This window comes from Cervus canadensis, chromosome 10, assembly GCF_019320065.1.
Source record: "Cervus canadensis isolate Bull #8, Minnesota chromosome 10, ASM1932006v1, whole genome shotgun sequence".
Classification (NCBI taxonomy): Eukaryota; Metazoa; Chordata; class Mammalia; order Artiodactyla; family Cervidae; genus Cervus; species Cervus canadensis.
The window spans coordinates 74,558,005-74,576,871 of record NC_057395.1 but is presented as its reverse complement, the minus strand read 5'-3'; the positions used below and the strand labels follow the sequence as shown (position 1 = coordinate 74,576,871).

At 40.9% G+C, this 18,867-nt stretch overlaps 1 protein-coding gene across 6 annotated transcripts in view; it reads right to left on the bottom strand.

Moving 5' to 3' along the window:
- NCOA3 (nuclear receptor coactivator 3) overlaps window positions 1–18,867 on the bottom strand; it is a 127,422-nt gene that overhangs the window by 13,417 nt on the left and 95,138 nt on the right. For 4 of the 6 annotated variants that reach the window (XM_043480023.1, XM_043480027.1, XM_043480025.1 and 1 more), the window contains 15 exons: window positions 18,593–18,697; window positions 17,653–17,825; window positions 17,101–17,201; window positions 15,772–15,946; window positions 15,170–15,358; window positions 14,936–15,037; window positions 14,305–14,445; window positions 13,861–14,008; window positions 12,516–12,907; window positions 11,483–12,351; window positions 10,408–10,543; window positions 9,222–9,416; window positions 4,602–4,859; window positions 4,365–4,491; window positions 2,962–3,133 (listed from right to left, as the gene is read on the bottom strand). In XM_043480023.1, the coding sequence (XP_043335958.1) occupies window positions 2,962–3,133; window positions 4,365–4,491; window positions 4,602–4,859; window positions 9,222–9,416; window positions 10,408–10,543; window positions 11,483–12,351; window positions 12,516–12,907; window positions 13,861–14,008; window positions 14,305–14,445; window positions 14,936–15,037; window positions 15,170–15,358; window positions 15,772–15,946; window positions 17,101–17,201; window positions 17,653–17,825; window positions 18,593–18,678 (3,264 nt within the window). In that variant the 5' untranslated portion in view covers window positions 18,679–18,697. The remainder of the gene's footprint in view (window positions 1–2,961; window positions 3,134–4,364; window positions 4,492–4,601; window positions 4,860–9,221; window positions 9,417–10,407; window positions 10,544–11,482; window positions 12,352–12,515; window positions 12,908–13,860; window positions 14,009–14,304; window positions 14,446–14,935; window positions 15,038–15,169; window positions 15,359–15,771; window positions 15,947–17,100; window positions 17,202–17,652; window positions 17,826–18,592; window positions 18,698–18,867) is intronic. The other 2 variants (XM_043480028.1, XM_043480029.1) reach the window with 1 other exon arrangement.

Sequence of the window (18,867 nt, the reverse complement as noted above, 5' to 3'; positions counted from 1 at the left end):
TTAAAAACATATGGACTTTTGTGATTGTCAGATTTTTATGTAAGCACCATTAACTATTTTATCGTGAGGACAAAGAAAGCTATTTTCAGCTTCAGTAAAATCCTAGTGGCAGTTAGTTTCTTGGTCCTCAAGTGACCCTCACGCCCTCCCTCAGCCAGTAAGACACTGCTCCTCCCCAGCAGGGTCACAGGTGGCTGGTGCCCACCTGCAGGAGGACATCACCTGCTCTGTGTTTCTCACCCGCTCTTTAAAAAGGTCTCTAAAGTGTTGCCACATTAGAGTATACACGTTTTTATACATCTCTGTTTCCCTAAAAAAGCCTGAGAACCAAGGATCACTGCCTGCTTATGACTGAACACACAGACTGAAACAGTGCCCCCAAACATGCATCCTATATATGAAAAGATCCACTACAAAATTTGTGTTTCAAAAAATATTCATAAATGGCATACTTTCATACGGCTGAACAGATAACTGCAAATAGGAGATGGTGGTGTTGAGATGTTCACAGATTTACCACTGTAAACAGGTTTTGTTTACCACAAAAAGTCTGCCTCCTCAGAGTACACACTTGTCTGCCAGGTAGTAAAGAGAAGTTAATTATAAAAATAAGGATTCAACTAACATAAGCAAAAAGCAGCATTTTAAAAACTGTATAGTGGTTTTACTGGATCATTTCTGTGGTTGCCTAAAATGTGACATCTTTATAAAACAGCAGATTGCTGGATGTTCTATCACAATTAAAAAGTATTTTCTAAATTTAATGCTCATATCCATGAACACAGTGCTTTATCACAAGGAAAAGTAAAGATTAGGTGCTATCATAATGGCTTCTCTCTCTCTCTCACACACACACACACACACCCCTACTTCCATGATACACAAGTTCAGGAACGCCCAGAGCTCTGTTGGACGTGGCTCCTCACATAAACTCACACACACACTCTCTCCTGCTTCCATGGTGCGCACACACACACACACACACACTCTCTCTCTCTCTCCTACTTCCATGGTACACACACACACACACACACACACACACACACTCTCTCTCTCTCTCTCCTACTTCCATGGTACACACACACACACACACACACACTCTCTCTACTTCCATGGTACACACACACACACACACACACTCTCTCTCTCTCTCCTACTTCCATGGTACACAAACACACACACACTCTCTCTCTCCTACTTCCATGGTACACACACACACACACACTCTCTCTCTCTCTCTGTCTCTCTCTCCTACTTCCATGGTACACAAACACACACACACTCTCTCTCTCCTACTTCCATGGTACACACACACACACACACACACACACACTCTGTCTCTCTCTCTCTCCTACTTCCATGGTACACACACACACAGCACACACTCTCTCTCCTACTTCCATGGACACAGCACACACACACACACACACAACACACTCTCTCTCTCCTAACTTCCTATGACACTACACACACACACACCTCTCTCTCCTATTCCATTGTACACACCACACACACACTCTCTCTCTCTTCTCTCCTACTTCCATGCTGTACACACACACACACACACACTACAACTCTGTCTCTCTCTCTCTCCTACTTCTCATGGTACACCACACCACACACACACACACTTCTTGCTCCTACTTCCATTGTACACACACACACACACACACACACTCTGTCTCTCTCTCTCTCCTACTTCCATGGTACACACACACACACACACACACACACTCTCCTGCTTCCATGGTACACACACACTCTTCTACTTCCATGGTACACACACACACACTCTCTTCTACTTCCATGGCGCACACACACACACACACACTCTTCTACTTCCATGGTACACACACACACACACTCACTCTACTTCCATGGTACACACACACACATGCTCTTCTACTTCCATGGTATACACACACACTCTCTCTCTCTTCTACTTCCATGGTACACACACACACACACTCTCTCTCTCTCTTCTACTTCCATGGTACACACACACACACACACACTCTTCTACTTCCATGGTACACACACTCATGCTCTTCTACTTCCATGGTACACACACACACACACACACATACACTCTCTCTCTCTTCTACTTCCATGGTACACACACACACACTCTCTCTTCTACTTCCATGGTACACACACACACTCTCTCTTCTACTTCCATGGTACACACACACACACACACACTCACTCTCCTACTTCCATGGTACACACACACACACACTCCCTCTCTTCTACTTCCATGGTACACACACACACACACACACACACTCACTCACTCTCCTACTTCCATGGTATACACACACACACTCACTCTCCTACTTCCATGGTACACACACACACCCACTCACTCTCCTACTTCCATGGTACACACACACACATACACACACCCACTCACTCTCCTACTTCCATGGTACACACACACACTCTCCCACTTCCATGGTACACACACACCACACTCTCCTACTTCCATGGTACACACACACACACACTCACTCTTCCTACTTCCATGGTACACACACACACACACACTCACTCTCCTACTTCCATGGTACACACACACACACTCACTCTCCTACTTCCATGGTACACACACACACACTCTCACTCTCCTACTTCCATGGTACACACACACACACACTCACTCTCCTACTTCCATGGTACACACACACACACTCACTCTCCTACTTCCATGGTACACACACACACACACTCTCTCTCCTACTTCCATGGTACACACACACACACACACACACACACACACACACTCACTCTTCTACTTCCATGGTACACACACACACACACACACACACACACACACACTCACTCTTCTACTTCCATGGTACACACACACACACACACACTCACTCTTCTACTTCTATGGTACACACACACACACATGCACACACACACATGAACTTCTACTCCCATGGTACTGCTACCTACCTGATTTACAAGTTCAGGAATGCCCAGAGCTCTGTCAATCTCTTCCAGGCCTGTGGCATCTGTGTTGCTCAAGAGTGTGTGCAACTGGTCCAACAATGCTCTTTCATCACTCTGGCCTTCTAGGTTAGAAGGTGGCCCAAGGAGATCATCCAGGGAATTCCTAAGAATTGGCCTAAAAAGAGACATGAAATCAACTTCAATGGTGCTTTTTCTCTTTGGGAAAAAAAGCAAAATAACCCCACACAGTATTTTTAACATGCAATAACTCAAATGATACAAGTATCAATTATAAGCTAACAGAACAGCAGAATATAACAAGTGGCATCAATTTAAATTCAAGACCCACCATTTTAAACCTCACGAGGTCATCTTCAACTACCACATCTAGCTTACAACTTTCAACCCCACCACCAAAACGTAACTGCTAGATCCCTTGGTATTTAGAGGACAGCAGAGATTTGGCAGGGGCAGGGAGAAGGATGGGAAGAATGAAGAGGGCAGTGTTTTCAAGACCCTATTAGAATAGAAGTGACAGTTAGGATACCTGCAGGTTGGAAAAATCAACAAAAGAATGGGAAAAAAGGGAGACATGCTGAACTGAGTCTGGGGATCTACCAAAATAACTTTGTTTCATACATGGCACACAGGGCGCAGGTACTGACAAGCCCCACACACCCACAGCAATGCCACAGTTCTCTGACATATTACAGGAGCATGGAGCTAGACAACATATCCAGCCTCAGAAAAATTCCGTGATGAAACTATTTGCTCTCCACAGAGCAGAAAAACAATCAAGCTAATAAACTCATGTAATTACACTTCCATCTTTTCAACAGATCAATTCATTTTCATTTGCTTATTGTAGAACTCAAGTTAGAGCTGACATTGACAGGTGGCCTCTTTCATGCAAACGAGTTACTGACCAAGCTAAAAAATGAAATACAGGCTTAAACAAAAATAGAAGAGTGCTTTATTTTACTTCCACCTTCATCCCTGAAATGTTTTAAACAATTTTAAAAAAGAATTATCCAATCTTTAATAATGAACTTTTCAGAAAACCAAGGCTCACCCTCTGAGCACCATTTATCTTGTGAAACTAGTGCTAGTTTATCCCCCTCTGCATGGAAGAGGACTGTTTCATTACGAGAGACAACTGTGGCACATGGAAGCTCCAGGCGTGACCACTCAGCAGTCCTGATGGCTGACAATACAGTGCTGTCTCTTCCCTCTCCAGTGAAGACCACCGCCTGCTGTCTCGGCATTATTTTACACACAGATGGCAATGAGTACCTCATTCATAGTTTTTCTCATTCTCTTCCAGGTTTGTTCCTATGCTCTAGCCCTCTTCTAGATAATCCAATGCTTCCTTCCATTCTCTATAGAGCCACTTAATAAAGCCCCACCTATTTTGGGTCCCATGAGGGCCTTGTTCCATGGACAACATGCCATCTGGCCAGGAACCAGGTTGGTTTGATGGTGCTGCTTGGCCATAAGGACTGACCCCCATCCCCATGGGAATCTCACCAGGCCCTGGGGGAGCAAAAAAAAAAAAAAGGTGGGTGGGATAAATGTTCAAATAAGTCAATGGCAAAAGTTGGCCTAAAACATCCAGCTTTCTTTCCTGTGAAGGAGCTACTTACGCATCTGAAGCATCTGCGGCTGCGGCTGCGGCTGCTGCTGCATCGCCGGTCTCGCACCTGGGACACTATTGGACCGAAGTGGCATGGCAGGCAGCGAGCCGCCCATGGCAGGTCTGGGTAAAGAAGCATTGTAATCAGTTCCTGGTCTTCCCATGGCATTTGAATTCACAGGTTCCATGCGGCTGGCCTTTGAGCTCGGTAAGCCCCAGTCTCCTGAGGAAGGCGCCTGATTCACAGTCACATTTCTGTTTGGTCCACCTAAAACAGAAACGATGAGGTATTTTCCATATTGGAAAGAAATTCTTATGTCATACAGGTGCAATCATTAGACACATGATCCTTGACCAAAAAGTGCTTTGTCATTCTCAGATTAGAGCTGGCCAACAATTTCTGACAGGTCACCACAGGCATACCTTTGCTATATTGTGCTTTGCATATACTGCAATTTTACAAACTGAAGGTTTGTGGCAACCCTATGTTGTCAGACGATGGTTAGCATATTTTAGCAATAATGCGTTTTTAAATTAAGGTATGTACATTCTTTTTTGATACAGTTCATGAATTTCTAACAGCAAGTATACTGGTGAGATCTGCCATTCTCTCCTCTAGTAGATCACGTTTTGTCAAAACTCTCTGCTATGACCTGTCCATATGCAGTAGCCCTACAGAGCACGGCTCATAGCTGCATATCAAAAAGATATGACACCAAAAGATGAGCTCCCCAGGTCTGAAGGTGTCCAGTATGCTCCTGGGGAACAGTGGAGGACAACTACTAACAGCCCCAGAAAGAATGAAGCAGTTGGGCCAAAGCAGAAACAATACTCAGTTGTGGATGTGTCTGGTGATGAAAGTAAAATCTGCTGCAGTATAGAACAGAATTGCATAGGAACCTGGAATATTAGGGTCCACAAATCAAGGTAAATTGGATGTAGTTAAGCAGGAGATGGCAAGAATAAACATCTTAGGAAACAGTGAACTAAAATGGATGGGAATGGGCGTATTTAGATGACCATTATATCTACTACCGTGGGGAGGAATCCCATAGAAGAAATGGAGTAGTCCTCATAACCAACGAAAGAGTCTAAAATGCAGTACTTGGGTGCAACCTCAAAAATGACAGAATGATGTCGGTTTGTTTCCAAGGCAAGACATTCAACAACACAGCAATTCAAATCTACACCCCTACCACTGAGGTCGAAGAAGTTGAAATTGATCAGTTCTATGAAGACCTAGAAGACCTCCTAGAACTAACACCAAAAAAAAGAGTCTATTCATCACTGGGGATTGGAATGCAAAAGTAGGAAGTCAAGAGATACCTGGAGTAACAGGCATGTTTGCCCTTGGAGAACAAAACGAAGCAAGGCAAAGGCTAACTGTTCTGCCAAGAGAATGCACTTGTCATAGCAAACACCCTTTTTCAACAGCGACAAGAGATGACTTTACACATGGACATCACTAAATGGTCAATATCAAAATCAAACTGATTACATTCTTTGTAGCCAAAGATGGAGAAGCTGTATACAGTCAGCAAAAACAAGACATGGAGCTGACTGTGGCTCAGATCAAACTTCTCATATTAAAATTCAGGCTTAAACTAAAGAAAGTGGGAATAACCACTAGGCCAGCCAGATAGGACTTAAGTCAACTCCCCTATGAATATGTAGTGGAGGTAACGAATAAGACTCAGGGCGTGAGATCTAGTTAACAGTGTGCCTCAGGGCATGAGATCTAGTTAACAGTGTGCCTGAAGACCTATGGACAGAGGCCCATAATATTGTACAGGAGACAGCAAACAAAACCATCCCAAAGAAAAGGAAAAGCAAGAAGGCAAAGTGGTTATCTGAGGAGGCTTTACAAATAGCTGAAGAAAGAAGAGAAATGAAAAGCAAGGGAGAAAGGGAAAGGTACATCCAACTAAACGCAGAGTTCCAAAGAACCACACAGAGAGACAAGATGGCCTTCTTCAATGAACAGTACAAAAACTAGAAGAAAACAAAAGAAGGAAAAAGACTAGACATCTCTTCAGGAAAACTGGAAATATCAAGGGAACATTTTGCCCAAAGATGGGCACAATAAAGGACAGAAATGGTAAAGACCTAGTAGACACTGGAGAGATCGAGATGAAAAGAATACAGGGAAGAACCATAAAAAGATCTTAATGAACCCGATTACTACGATGGTGTGGTCAGTCACCCAGAGCCAGACATTCTTGAGACTGAAGTCAAGTGGGCCTTAGGAAGCACTGCCATTAATAAAGCTAGCAGATGCAATGGAATTCCAGTAGAGCTATTCAAAACCCTAAAAGATGATGCCATCAAGGTGTTACATTCAAAGGTCAGCAAATCTGGAAGACCCAGCAGCAGCCACAGGACTGGAAAAGCTCAATCCTCATCCCAATTCCCAAGAAGGGTAGTACTAAAGAATGTGCTAATCATCAGACAATTGGACTCATCTTCCATGCTAGTAAGGTCAAGGCTAAAATTGTGCATGCTAGGCTTCTGCATTATGCTAACCAAGAACTTCCAAAAGTCCAAGCTGGGTAGAAAAGGAAGAGGAACCAGAGATCAGACTGCCAACCTTTGCTGGATCATAGAGAAAGCTAGGGAATTCCAGAAAAACATCTATCTCTGTTTCATCGACTAAGCTAAAGCCTTTGTGTGGATCAAAACAAACTACAGAAAGCTCTTAAAAAAATACCAGGCCATCTTATCTGTCTCCTGAGAAACCTGTATGCAAGTCAAGAAGCAACTGTTAGAACCCTGTATGGAACAACTGATTGGCTCAAGATTAAGAAAGGAGTACAACAGGGCTGTCTGCTGTCACCCTGTCTGTTTAACCTATATGATGAGCAAATCATGAGAAACGCTGGGCTGGATGAGTTACAAGCTGGAATCAAGATAAGCAGGAGAAACATCAACAACCTCAGATATGCGGATGATACCACTCTAATGGCAGAAAACAAAGAGACTCTTGATGAGGGTGAAGGAGGAGTGTGAAAGAGCCAGCTCAGAACTAACTATTAACCAGACTAAGATCACGGCATCTGGCCCCATTACTTCATGGCAACTAGAAGGGGAAAATGTGGAAGCAGTGACAGGTTTCCTATTCTTGGGATCCAAAATCACTGCAGATGGTGACTGCAGCTGTGAAATCAGAAGACGGCTATTTCTTGGCAGGAAAGCTATGACAAACCTAGACAGTGTGTTGAAAAGCAGACACATTACTCTTCTGACAAAGGTCCATGTGTCAAGGCTATGGTCTTCCCAGTGGTCACGTACGGTTGTGAGAGCTGGACCAGAAAGAAGGCAGAATGCCAAAGAATTGATGCCTTTGAACCGTGTTGCTGGAGAAGACTCCTGAAAGTCCCTTGGACAGCAAGGAGATCAAACCAGTCAATCTTAAGGGAAATCAACCCTGAACACTCACTGGAAGGACTGATGCTGAAGCTGAAGCTCCAGTATTTTGGTCATCTGATGCAAACAGCCGACTCATTGGAAAAGTCCTTGATGCTGGGAAAGATTGAGGGCAGAAGGAGAAGAGGGCAGCGTCAGAGGATAAGATGGCTGGATGGCATTACCAATGCAATAGACGTGAACTTGGGCAAACTTCAGGAGATGGTGAAGGACAGGGAGGCCTGCCATGCTAGTCTATGGGGTTGCAAAGAGTCAGACACAAACAACAACATTCTTTTTTAGACATAATGCTATTGCACACTTAAAAGACTAGAGTATAGGCTTCCCTGGTGACTCAATGGTAAAGAATCCACCCGCCAATTCAAGAGATACGGGTTTAATCCCTGGTCTGGGCAGATCCCACATGCCTCGAAGGAGCTAAGCCCATATGCCACAACTAGTGAGTCTGTGCTCTAGAGCCCAGGAGCCGTTCAGTACTGAAGTCCACATGTCTAGAGTCTGTGCACGGGAACAACTGAAGCCACCACAATGAGAAGCCCACACACCACAACCAGAGACTAGTGCCCGTTCGCCGAAACTAGAGGTAAGTCCACACAGCAATGAAGACCCAGCACAGCCAAAACTATGTAATTTTTTTTTTTTTTAAAGAGCAAGACTACAGTATAATGCAACCTAACTATTATGCAATGGGAAATCAAAAAATTCACGACTCGCTTTATTGTGAAGACTCCACATCCCCAATGCAGGGGACACAGGTTCAATCCCTGGCTGTTGAACTAAAATTCCACATGCAGCATGGCACAGCCAAAAATAAAGAAAAGAAAATGTCTTGGACAGAAAGCCTCCTTGAGAGTTTAAATCACCAAGACACAGAATAAGTGAAGGATGTTCATGAAAGAAGCATGCTCCTGTTATTCAAAAACCTATTAACTCTATTTCAATGGCTACAGGTATTTTAAATTTGCTTTTCCCAAAAGAAATTTAAATTAGACCCTGATGCTGGGAAAGACTGAAGGCGGGAGGAGAAGGGGACAACAGAGGATGAGATGGTTGGATGGCATCATCGACGTGATGGACATGAGTTTGAGCAAGCTCTAGGAGTTGGTGATGGACAGGGAAGCCTGGCGTGCTGCAGTCCATGAGGTCACAAAGAGTCAGACACAACTGAGCGAATGAACTGAACTGATATTAATTAGAAATAACATACCCATATTTGAGCCGTAATTTTCCTGACTATCCATCATTCTTGGATTGCCGCCCAACATGGGTTGCTTTGGTAACATGGGGAAAGCACCAATATTCTTCACTGGAGGACTTGAGCCAACGGAAACAGGACTGTCTAGAGACACTGCCCGGTTATACGGAGGACGGACAGACTGCACAGACTGTGGACTCCTCAAACCTGTTAAAAACATAGAAGCACAATACATAAGTATCTTCTGATGGTGCAGTACATAATTAAGTACAAAACATAAATACCAATACCACCCACCCAAGAATATCTTTCTTTCCAAAATGAACACTGTCTTCTTTTACAAAATAAACACTAAGCACCAAAAGAAATTCAAAAGAATAAAGAAAATAGGCCTCTTATTTCAAAGTAGAAAAACAAGAGTCCTGGTGTTGGCTGAAGCATTGGGCACTTTTCTACAGCCTGACATGGTCATTCACATTCAGTTTCACTTTATATTCAATATAAAGATTTCACCAATGTTTCAATGTCCTGGAAGTTCTTCAATATGCATATTTAGTTTAAAATTTTACATTTAAATGTAACCAGATAAGTTGCTTCTAGTCAAATAAGGACTATAACATAAAGTTTCCAAATCTTTTTTCCAATCTATTAGATTGATCTAACTATCTATGCATTACAGTTGAGGAAACAGTGCCACTAAAAATGAATAACCACCTTTCCAGATAATTGTGGGATTACTCTTTTTCAATTGATACACAGAATATATCCTTGTTACACTGATGAATCTAGAAATACTCAGCTATAGGCAAAAAGTTAGGTGAAACCAGCAAATACCAAAGTAACTTAGTATCAAAGGACAGGTTTTGATTTGCTTTTTAATCTGATTCTCTGTGGCCAAGACAAATAAAGGTACTAGTAGGGACCCAGTACCTACGACTCACCTGTAGCAACCAAAGAAGAATATTTTCCTATAAGCTCTGTGATTGCTGGCCTCATATTAGTTAGAAATGGGAAACTGTACAAAAAGCTTTTTAAAGCACCTACGTTATAAATTAGTAAAAAAAAAAAAAAAAAAAAAGAAAAAAAACTAAGGAAGAGTACACGTTTTAAAGTTGGGTCCTAGTCTTAATGTAAGAGTACACATAGGTGTGCAGGAAAGTTCAAAAGGTGGCAAGAATAAAGTCTAGTTCTTTCTTACCCAGAGAATTAGCTCCTTGAAACATTTGTGGCTTAGTTCCCAGATTACTACCACTTGTGGATATGGAATTATTGTAGAAGTCAGAATTAGTCAGATCACCAAGAATAGCATCTAGATTATCCAAGTCTCCGGATCCCTGAAAATATTTTTTTTTTCAATTAACCTGTGTTCATTATGAGATACATAGGTATAAACACATTCATCAGAAGAGATGAAATGGGAACAAGTAAAATACAATAGTTACCCTAAATGGTAATGCCCACTGTAGAGGGTGGCTGATTATGACTATCCCTACACTTCTACCTTAAAAGTAAAACACAGATTCAAATACTGAGATAAATCGATAGGTTTGGAAATACTTTCAATGGGGCATTTTTTTAAATTTACTCTAGATACTTAATTCTCAAACTGAAGGATATTTTCCAGCAAACATTAGTCAGAATCATGAGCTGACAGCAACATCTGCCTCTATACATACTTCTGAAAACACATATGATTAATAACAAAGACAAGCTGATGTTCAACAAATTCATAGCCTATGCTTTAAAAAGGGTTTTTGGTCAGTACATTTGGGAAACACTAAAAAAATTAAACAGACATCCTAACAGTAGAACTTCTCCAAGACTTTAATTTTCTCAGGTGCATATTAACGTCTCCCAGAGACGTTACACAGTGTCTGGCAAATGTCTGTACAGAATGTGATCATGTACATGAAACTTGATTTTAGGTAAAAATCAAAATTATCTTCCTTAATTCAGAAGGTTTTTTTCCCCATTTCTTCTACACATTTAATGACCTAATGTGCTCATTCCAACAAAAACCTTCATGAAAAATTTCAAATTGGCTGCTAATGAGGTGAAGTCACATTTGAAAGCGTATACATCTAATATTTCTAAATTACACAATATACTTTACTGATGCTCAGAAGAGTTACCAAAAAAATGACAGTTCCAGATTAACTTCCATTAAATAAACCTAAAAGACAAAGTAAGAATTTGTGTATAACCCATTGCCTTTAAAACACAGAAAAGATGAAATACAAGGATCAAGCTGGAATATACAGAAGGCAAGTTACCTCTTCATTTGTTTCTGTCTTAATTTTAGCATCTTTCTCTTGACTCGAGCTCGGAATGGTGGAGCTGCTGCACTGACCCATTTTACTGTCCACGCCTTCCACTTTGGGCTGGAGCTCTTTGGAGAGTGTGTCACTAGGATCGTCCCTGTCCAGCAGATACCTAAGCAGAGCATTATTTTCCTTTTTCTTGGGACTGAGTTGCTCCTGCTTGACGTTTCCTTCTACGCAAGACGTCGTACTGCTAGTGTCTTTCCCAGTGGCTTCGGCGGTAATCTTGGCTACTTCTGCTGGTGAATTTCCATTCTGGAGCAACTTGTGCAAAATCCGGTGCTTCTCTTGCAGCAGAGATCCGTGCATGTTGGATGTGGAGGAGACACCTCCAGAGGTGGAAGAGGAGACCCCAGAGGGGCTGGTGACACTAATGGAAGAGTCTTTACAACTTGAGTCCAGGGGGGAGTTGGTCAAGGAGGAATGACCCCGGTCATCAGAAGAACAGGTGAGTAACTGCAGTAACTTTTTATGACCTTTGCTTTCCAGAGGAGCCCGCTGATTCTCAGACCCTTCCACACTGCCCTCCTTACCTTCTTTGTCGTTAATGTGATCTCTGCTATTTGACTGACACATTGAACTCTCCACTGGATTCTGGTCGCAATACAAGCCTAGGGGACTCTTAGAATCCTGACTGTTCACTTTACTTGGTTGAGTTATATTCATATTGGGAGAATTATCCAATTTGGGACCTGGCGAGGACAGTGTAGATAAAAGAGAAGTCCCCACGCCCTCACTAATAGCTTGAAGGGCACTCAGAGAGCTGCTAGAAAAGCTGTGACCCCCGGTATTGCCAGAAGATCCCATGGGAGAGTGCACACCTGGATTTGGGGAAAAAAACCAGGAAAAGAATTAAACTATCAGATGCTGTAACACACACTACTTACCAGTTCAAAGTTTCTATTTTAAAATAAATTAACAAGAATTACAGTGGTATGGAAAGAAAAGAATCACTAAAAAATAAAACAAAATGCAACACAAATACCTGCAACAGGAGAAAACTGGTGTGAGGCCATCTTTGGACTCCCTCGATGGCGAGGAGAAATCATGATGCTCTGCTGGCTGGAGCCAAGACCGGGGCTCCCGTGGGGAGGGCTGCTCACGCCAAGGCCGTAGGTACTGTTCTGGTAGGAAGATGGCGACTGCACGCCTGGCCCAGGGTTCATGGAGGCTATGCTACCGGGAGCCCCATACCTGGCTCCACTCATTTGCCCCGTGGTGCCAGCGTCAGCTAAGCCGTAGGTCCTGCTGCTCAGCATCTGTAAGCCTGGGTTTGGTGACATACTCATGCCGCCTACCGAACTGTTGCATCCAGCTGCTGGAGGCCTAATGCCTTGTCCAACAGGATTCGGGTTTGGTCTATACCCATTCTGTTCCCTGCAAAGAAACAGAACATCAAAGTTCCACTAAAAAAACTACAGGCATGGGGACTCCCCTGGTGGAACAATGATGAAGAATTTGCCTTCCAGCGCAGGGGAAGCCAGTTCAACCTGTGGTTGGGGAACTAAGATCCCCCATGGCATGGGGCTACCAAGCCTGCACGCTGCAACTACTAAGCCCACAAGCCACAACTAAGGCCCAAAACAGCCAAATAAATTTTAAAAAATTTTAATTACAGGCATGTGTTAAAAGCCTGAGTCTGATCCAAAAAAAAAAAAAGATGAAGAGCCCCAAGAAACTTAACTTCTTGAGCATCATTCCAATGCCTAGTGACAACAACAATCTAGATACTGATCAGTCATTAATCTAATAACATACATTTTAATAAGCCACAGAATCTAAATGAGTAACACCATGAGAGCACCATAAAGGACCCCAAGTTATGTTAGCTGGAACCTTGGTGGGGCTTTACTGCAACTCCCCTATACTGAGGGGTTAACCTGGAGGTGCCTGCCAATTACTCAATATAATTTATGGGTGAATATCCTGCTCCTTCGTGTGTTGCTCATTTACTATTAGCAACAGCAACAGTAACCATTTCTTCTTGAAGTCTACCTCCAAATTTTAAATTCACTTCCTAAAAGTAATGTAATGTATCATTAGAAATGAAAAGTAACACAGATAGTCAGATTTTATGTATTCTTTTACCCATTAGCCTTCCTATCCTTCAGCTTTCCCAGGAATTAATTATTTAATGAACAAATCCTCACTCTCACATAGAAATGTAACCTTAAAAAAATAAACATCATACTACAGGAATCTAAGTGCACTTAAGCAAACCCAATAACCTGTTTTTCCTCATTAGTTTTTCTCCCTTTTTACATTAACAATGAAGCATCTTGAGACTACTGCTGCATTTAACATGAGAACTCACAGTAATCAACCATTACCTCTGAAGAAAGTGGGTTGAGACAAAGCCATGACGGTCATTTGTTACGGGATTTCGGAAGAGTTTGCTTTTTGTTTGCGCAGTCACTATAGTGCCATCAGCCAAAGAGAATCGATACAGCGGGGTTTCTGCATGGCCATGGATATAAGCTGTTGGGGAAAATATCCCATTAGTCGCAAATACAATTGGCAAAACAAACACATACGGAAGAAGAAAGAAAGTAAATATACAAGACCAACATCCTCAAAATCCAGCAAAAGACTAAATCACACCAAAATTAGGAACAGGCTAAAATAACAATGTTCAACAATCATTTTCCTCCCCCACACAGATGAAAACAACCACTGTCATATATATGTGTGTGTGTGTGTATATATATTTAAGGCTCTATAGCACCCAAACATGATGACCAATGAAATCAAGAATCAACCTCCAAATTCCTTACCTTCTTGATAGTGACGTTTCTGGGACCATGACTGCCCATCATTAAGACTGAAAAATCTCTGGATACACCTTCGGATTATGTCTTCGAAGCCAGGTCTCATGGAGGATCTCAGTGAATTGGTATCTATAGTAATAACTTTCCCTATTAAAAGAAAATTGCCACTGTGTTTAATTTCATCATTGTGCCTTGTTCAACTACAATGGCTTTCATTCTTTACTCTCATAGGCAAAAGGGCAGACCAAAATTAAAATTCATCCTGAGGTCAAGAATTACTCCCAGTACTTCTCATTAAATTACTCACATTTTTGAAAAGTGTTTATGAAAAATGAGTCTGAAGTTACAGAAAAGAAATACTGGCTTCTGATTTGAAATGCCATTTGGGGAGAAAGCCAGGTACCTCTACCTTTTTTTTGTTGGTTTGCTTGAGGGATTTGAAGTGTAGGACACACCCAACTCAAATGCCTAGGGTTCTGGTGAATCTCTCGCAGGGTTGTATAACAAACATCAGAAATAATCCATGCAAAGTATTCATGACAGTGGGTCTGGGCACTTAAAAGGCAGAACAGGCTGTAAAAAGTTAACTTATAAAAATTTCCAAAATGAATAAAATGTCCACACACGCAGTTTTTACCTGAAAGGTCGTGTCTAGTGATAAAGCTCTCAGGACTTGATGGAAATGCTCTCTCCCCGGTGGTAATGCGGCGTGCCACACAGATCATACAGGACTGCAAGTCTGCAACAGAAAAGTTAATCTCTGATGCGTCTATTCAACAGGTGAGTAAGAATGTGGAATTCAGTAGGAAGAATTAAACAAGTTTGGCTGCTATTGCTTGATAAAACATCATGGGCATGTGATGGCTCTCACCTTCCCCTTCCTCCATCATAGCCCGTGGCTGGGACAGGGCAAAGCACTGCATCGTCTCGTATCTCTGGCGCATTTCAGGACTGGTGCTTATGTCTTCCAGAATGTCATGTGGTGTTTTCATCAACAAACGGCAGTTAAATGTATGGCTTTTTTGTCTCTGGGCCTCATTTGTCCAGGTAACTCCATTAACTTTAGGAAATAAATAGAAAGGAGTTTTGTAAAAGCTGGCAATTCAGTCCATGACTATTATCAAGAATTTAAGCTATAAATCAACTATTTGCCAATAAGAAAAAAAAGAATTTAAGTTGTATATATTTTCTCATTATACATCTTCCACAGTACAATACATTTCAAAGTGACAATATATAAAACATTGGAATAACTTCAATTTCAACAGGTATCTCACATATTTTGTAACTCACTATATATCTTAGACCCATGACATGTATAAAAAATTTTAAATTCATATTTGAAAATTTTGCTATTTATAATTTGCCGTTCTATATAGTCATCACTTGATTTTCAACAGTAAATATTTTCTAAGAAATGATTAAGAAAAAAAATTTTTTAACTTCCTTGGAAAATATACTTTAAAAACCTACCTGTAGATTTTGGTAAGTTTTTAAGAAAATCCTTTCTATCTTCTTCATGCAATATATTGTAGACACTTGTATTAACCAGGTCCTCTTGCTTATATTGCAGGTACTGGGTGACATTTTCTGACACAAATACAATGTTTCCTTCACGATTCACCACAAATAGGAAGCCGTCCAATGCCTGAAATGGGATATATTAACATTGGCAATTATGGACTGAACTGTATCCCCTCCCCAACCACAATTCATATGTTGAAGCCCTAAATCTCAATGTGACTCTATCTGGAGATAAGGCCGTTTTAGGAGGTAATTAAAGTTAAATGAGGTCATGAGAGTAGGGCTCTAATCCAACAGGACTGGTGATGCACACACACAGAGAAAAGGCCACGTGAAGACACAAGGAGAAGGCAGCCATCTACAAGCCAAGGAGAGAGGTCTCAGGAGAAACCAAGACTGCCAACACCTTGATCTTGGACTCCCAGCCTCCAGAACTGTAAAAAATAAATTTCTATTGTTTAAGCCACCCCACCTGTGGCATTTTGTTATGGCAGCCTTAGTACTAAACAGAATTTGAAAAAAACTGTTGATTTAACAACTATCAGCCATCTTGTCTATTAACATTAGCAAGAGCAATAAAGGGTTCTAGGAAAAATACAGATGATTTGAAAAGATGACAGTAAAGACGAAATTTGAATTAATTTATAGTCTAATTTTGAAGAATTACCTCTTCAAAGGAGTTTTTAAAAATTAAAAAAAAAAAAAAATCACCCTGAGTGCTTCTCCCCTTTCCATCTGGTAGCAAGTCAAGCTACAGGAACTAGAGCACTCTGCAGTGAGAATTTACAGAGGAACTGACCTGATCCACTAAAAAGCAGCTGGAACAAACCAACTGGAACAAAAACATCTGATAAGTGAGCTTAACAAAGGGCTTCTAGCCATCACTTAAAATAAGAGAAACCTTCTGTAAAGTACAACAGGTTAACTAGATCTATTAAAGACAACTACTTACAAAAAATATCTAAAGTCTTAAAAATTCCTCCAAAATATGAAATTATAGTGCCATACTATCAATTATGGGAAAATGCACCAAAAAAGTCTGAGCCAATAAAAAAATATATGCCCAAAAGCATGGGGGGGTGTGAGGGGGGTACATAGGACCTCATGAGTTACATGTATTCTAAACATAAGAGCATTTTATAATCACATTCAGAATACTGAGTTCTATCCCATGAAAAGAAACATTTTCTTTTTGCTCTCATATCCTACCCAAAATTTTATCTTTTTCTTTTTTCAAATTCAACACAGCTTACTTTAAACCTAAAACTTTATACTTGCCTGAAGTAAGAGTGGTCCTAAGGAGTCTTTATCAATAACTCCTTGTCCTGTGGAAGATACATCAGCTTTCTGAACATCATCATCATTGGAAATAGCTTTTCCTGAAAAGACATAAGGCAGTACTACAAATAGCATATATATCAGTTACAGTCTAAATGCACCTTCAAATTGTTCCCTGGACAAAGAGGCACACACACACCGATGTGCATGTGCACATATACAATGTTTTCTGATAAGAAAATGATGCTACAATTTTTAAAAGTTAAAATTAAACTTCTGAGTTACCCAGGAGTGCAGAAGATACTCTAAATTTTCTTTCCCTACTAAAAGCACTATTTCACTGCTTCCTGAAAGGGAACTAACAAATAACAGGGTGAGCAGCCCTGGCCTCCTTCCAATTCTGGAGACTATGTCCTAAGGAGCAAAACTGGTCAACTACTAGCCTCAAGGAATAGCAGTTCCCACCTAAGCAACAACGGAGCAAAAGACAAATGTGAACCCAGTTAACAAGTTCCTGCTAAAAGACTTGAGTGTTTTCTTACTTTGTATTACCTTGCTCTTTTATTTGACGTATCTGTCTTACTGTTTCCTTTAAAATTGCACATTTATCTGGTTTGACATTGAAATTGTCAATATCACTAAGATTAGCAGATATTAGTTCAGCCAATTCTTCAATATATTTACTCTCCTGCTCCCGTCTCCACTTTTCACCACTGCAGGCAAGGCTGGGAAATGGGGGGAAAATGCCATAAATATATCAATCACAAACGAGCTATGAGCAGAATCAGTACCTACACAATACCATTACATCCATATACTAGCAAAGTAAATTCAGCCAGAGACTCCCAAACAATGTCTTGGAGACCTAGCACAATACAGTTAAAATCTGTGCAAACCTAAATTCAAGTCCACCTGTTGTTAGCCTGGTGGCCTTAGTCAGTTAGCTTCACTTCATCATCTGGAAAATGGGGATAGTCTTTACCACAAAGAGACAGTAAAATTACCAAATAATTAAACAGTAATAACTACTTATTAATAGTAAGGTCTCATGAATTACACTGATGATAAGATTGTTTTTTATTTTGCAACCCTGACAGTGAAATTTAAGTGATATTGACCTTGGCAAATACTAAAAAGGCTATGAAGTATCACTGCATAAAATGTAGTATTTCATTTCTATTTTTTAAACTTCTAACTTCACTCAGCAAAAGAATGATAAAACCTCACAAATGCCAAAATATCAACTTATAACATGTTCTTAAAGGATACTAAAGATTCTTATTTGTAATAATCTTATCTATTTGTAACTCCTACATCCTCCATTGAGAAATGCTTCTTACAGTATCACAGTTAGTATATATTTAAACAAATAAACGATAAAAATCTAACCAGAAAATGCAAATAACAGAAAGCTGAAATGTTAACTTCAAACCAAATAAATAAAGGCAAGGGGAGGTGATCTTGGTGAAGCATCAGGAAATAAACTGCTTACCCTTGCCCTGGAGGATCACATGGCAACTTGCGTTTTCGTGAATCAGGGGCCAGTGGATCCAAGGCGTTTTCTCCTAATCCACTCATCGTGAATATACATTAGCAACTAAGAGAGAATGATAAGATAAAAACACTGTAAAATATCCATGACTCTAATAAAGGCATGATATGCCTGAATGGCTGCATTTTGTAATTCAGGACTACTTTTCTTAAATGGCTGGATAAGTCTCAATATTCTTTATAGTACACAACTGTTCTGAAGACCTCAAGAGTTTA